This window comes from Fulmarus glacialis, unplaced genomic scaffold (assembly GCF_000690835.1).
Source record: "Fulmarus glacialis isolate BGI_N327 unplaced genomic scaffold, ASM69083v1 scaffold30377, whole genome shotgun sequence".
Lineage (NCBI taxonomy): Eukaryota > Metazoa > Chordata > Aves > Procellariiformes > Procellariidae > Fulmarus > Fulmarus glacialis.
The window spans coordinates 2,137-5,649 of NW_009221769.1; the positions used below are offsets into that span (position 1 = coordinate 2,137).

The window sequence follows — 3,513 nt, forward strand, 5'->3', positions numbered from 1 at the left end:
CCGAGGGCCAGGCCCTCCCCTGATCCAAGAGGCAGGTGCTCCTGCGAGCTGCCTCTCGTGATGCAGTTGCCTTGTGTTGCAGGGAACGTGTACATCCACCCGACGGCCTCCATTCACAGCACTGCGGTGGTGAGTGCAGGCCTGGGGGCTGCTGCAGCAGGGTGATGCTCGGAGGTGCTGAGGGTGCTGTTGTCCTTGACCTTATCGACTCCCTCTGTCCTCATAGCTGGGCCCAAACGTCTCCATTGGGGAGGGGGTGACGGTGGGAGCTGGTGTGCGCGTGCGAGAGTCCATTGTCCTGCACGGTGCCTCACTCCATGTAAGTAGGTTTTGCCTGAGGGTGTGGCTGTCAACCCCCACCCCTTGCAGGGAGGCAGCAGCACTCTCACCCCCTCCTCCTTTGCCCCAGGACCACACCTGTGTCCTCAATACCATCGTGGGCTGGGACAGCACCATCGGGCGCTGGGCCCGGGTTGAAGGAACGCCCAGTGACCCCAACCCCAATGATCCCTATGCCAAGATTGACAGTGAGACCCTCTTCCGGGATGGGCGCCTCACGCCATCCATCACCATCCTGGGTATGTCCTACTTGCACCCAACTGCCCCGGCCCCCCGCAGCGGAGCAGAGTCTCTCCCCTCCTGCTAACCCACTCACTCTCTCCGCACAGGCTGCAGTGTCACCATCCCCGCTGAGGTCGTTATTCTCAACTCCATTGTCCTTCCTCACAAGGAGCTGAGCCGCAGCTACAAGAACCAGATTATCCTGTGAGTCAGCTCCTCGCTGGGTTGAGGGGAGGCCAGTGCCAGCCCCCGACTCCCTGCTGTGCCCACAGCAAGAGCCTGTGCTGGGGCTTCACGTGGGAGGTTCCCAGCACTCCCAGAGGGGTAGGTGCAGGCCAGGAGCCTTACAAGTGCCTGACTCCTACTCCAGACAGACATTAAAGCTGGTGAGCCTCAGCCTTGCATGCTGCTTCTCTTGCAGCCCAGGGAGCGGTCCTGGGGTAGGGTGAAGGCTTCGGGGACAGCACGTGGCCCTGGCACCAGGCTGCGTGCCCTTGCAGAGAGCCCTGGGCTGAGGGAGCACTTGCTGCCTGCAGTATCTCGAGTCCTGAGCTTTGGGTGTTTCTCCACTAAAGGGCACTACCAGCACAGTCTTGCCACCCCTCACCAGGCTCTCCCTGCTCTGCAATAGTTGCTGTCTGCAGCTCCCTGGAAGGTCTTGGCCCATCTCAGAGGCTGGGGAGCTTTGAATGTGCCTGTCCTGCGTAGGCAACCCGCCCTGCAGGAGCAGTTGTAAGGATCCCAATTTCAGCAACACGATTGCAACAGCCTGAGCTGGACTCCTGCCTACCAAAACACAGCAGCACCAGGCTGTCCTAAGGGCACTGGCGCATGAGGACTGGGTTGGACAGGCAGGCTGCTGGCCCTGGAGGAAGCTGCAAAAGCACCCCTTCCCCCAGCACCACCTCTGCCCCCGAGGGTTCGGTATGAGCCAGGAGAGCTGCCAGCCCTGCCGAGCCTGCTTCCGTCAGGCTGAGACCTGCGCAAGCTGCCTGGGCAGGGCTCACAGTGGCGGCAGTGGGCCCCTGCCACCCTGGTGGGCCAACAGCCTCTTCCGCACCAGCATGGCTGTAGCTTGGGGGGCTTGCTGCACATCTCCCCTCGCATCAGCCACATCTACAGGGCACCGGAGCAATCAACTGGCATGTGTGCAAGATCTACCACCTTGCTGTGTCTCAAAAAACCTGTTTTTATTGAAGGCACTCCCTGCTGATCTGTCTTTGGTAACCAACGCTGCCCTTTATCCCCTTACCTCCCTGTGTTCTCCTCTGGTTTTGGAGCTCTGTGCTAAAGCCCTGCACTCCACGGAGGGCCCCATCACACCTCTCGCCTTCAGTGAGACATTGCATTAGGGATTCTCCATCCATCCAGTACCACCCCAGTTTGATGGATTTGCAGTAAATTCTCGCTCCCAGCCCTGTGCCTTCCTGTGCCAGTTCTCCTGTGGTCCTGGGCAGGGATTGGCTGTTCCCTGGCTTTAAGCACATTAAACTCCTTCAGTTTTGCCTCTGCCTTAGATGTGCTAATTTCCTTGCCTGCTGGTGAACACCCCTGTGCTGGGGTACTGAGCCGAAGTACTTGCATTGAGGATTGTACATGAATTTTCTCCTGTGTCCCACATCTGGCCTGGGTTTTTGTATGGACAAAGGTTTCTCAGCTGCTGGACGTGGCCCTGGGGCAGTTCTCAGCCCTGTTGTGAAAGCCCCTTTTCCTTAAGCTCCCCTCCTCATGGCTGTCCCTTGTGCAGAGTTATCTGGGGGACAAGGTCTTCCCGACGTTTGCTCCATTACAGCCTCAGCCAGCTTCCCCCTCTTGGAGGGAGCGTGAGCTGTGCATCCCAGCCCTGCTTGGGCTTTGCAGCTCCAGGGCTGGAGGGGAGGAAGGAGTTAAAGGGGCCTCCGCTGAGGTGCCAGAAAGTCTGGAAATGCTTTGAGGTTGTCCTGCCCTGAGCAGCAGCAGCTCTGATTACTTGAGGCCAACATCTGGGCTGAAAGAGGGGCCTCCCACATCCTGGGCTCCAGGGCAGGGAGAAGAGGGCTTCAGCTAGGGCAGGAGGGGGCTCTGCCTGCCCTCCCCTCCCTGCCCAGCAAAAGCAGGGGTTTTGGGGAGCACTGCTCACCCTTGCTGTCAGTACAGCTCATGTCTGCTGCCCAGCCAGGCTGTGTCATGCCAGTGAGCCCCAAACCCTGGCACCTGGCAGCAGCAGGGAGGGACAGACAGCAGCCAGAGCCAGGCTTGTTTTGCTGCAAACATTTAATACAAACCAGGCCTTAAGTACAGCGCTGGCACAGCGTCCCTGCCACCGCAGCTGGGCAGAGACAGCCCTGCTCCCCAGTCCCCAGGGAAGCAGAGCATGGCTTGGAGCTTGGCACCACCAGCCCACAGGCAGCTGCCTGGTCCCGCAGGCTTCGCTCCTCCTCCGGTGCCAGCTCCGTGCCCCCAGGGGGCCACTGCAGCAGGCTACACCGGAGAAGGGAAGAACCGACCCACCTTCCTCGGGGCCGGCCCCTGCCTGTGTGGGGAGAGATGAGTCAGGGGTACAAAGTGAGCTCCCCTGGGCCCCCCACCCATGCCTGGCAGCACTCACGGGGGCCGGGCAGCCGTGCCCACGCAGCTCCGCAGGGTGCTGGGGAGGCAGCAGGTGCCAGCTGGGCTCAACTGGCCTGACTTGGGCTCCGGGGAGGCGATGGGGCGGAAGAACAGCTCTGTGGGACAGAGGAGGGGGACAGTTTCCACACCCCAGCCCAGCCCCAGGCAACCAGGACCCTTCAGCAGCCACAGGGCAAGGGCAGGGAGGGGGCTGGGGCTCCCATGCCTCACCACGTTCGCCCCTTGGGGTTGGTGTCGGCACCAGGTTCTCCTGCTCCATCCCCATGAAGCCTCTCCAGAAGTCAGGCGGCAGCGAGAGGAGCTGAGCCACCACCTGGGCAGGGAGGGATGGAGGATGGGGAT

At 61.2% G+C, this 3,513-nt stretch overlaps 1 protein-coding gene across 1 annotated transcript in view; it reads left to right on the forward strand.

Moving 5' to 3' along the window:
• Positions 1-769, forward strand: part of GMPPA (GDP-mannose pyrophosphorylase A) — a gene marked incomplete at its 5' end in the record, with an annotated part of 2,759 nt that extends 1,990 nt beyond the window's left edge. Inside the window, 4 exons of the mRNA XM_009581232.1 lie at positions 83-129; positions 227-319; positions 410-578; positions 669-769. Of these exons, the coding sequence (XP_009579527.1) occupies positions 83-129; positions 227-319; positions 410-578; positions 669-769 (410 nt within the window). The remainder of the gene's footprint in view (positions 1-82; positions 130-226; positions 320-409; positions 579-668) is intronic.
• Positions 770-3,513: the final 2,744 nt, after the last annotated feature.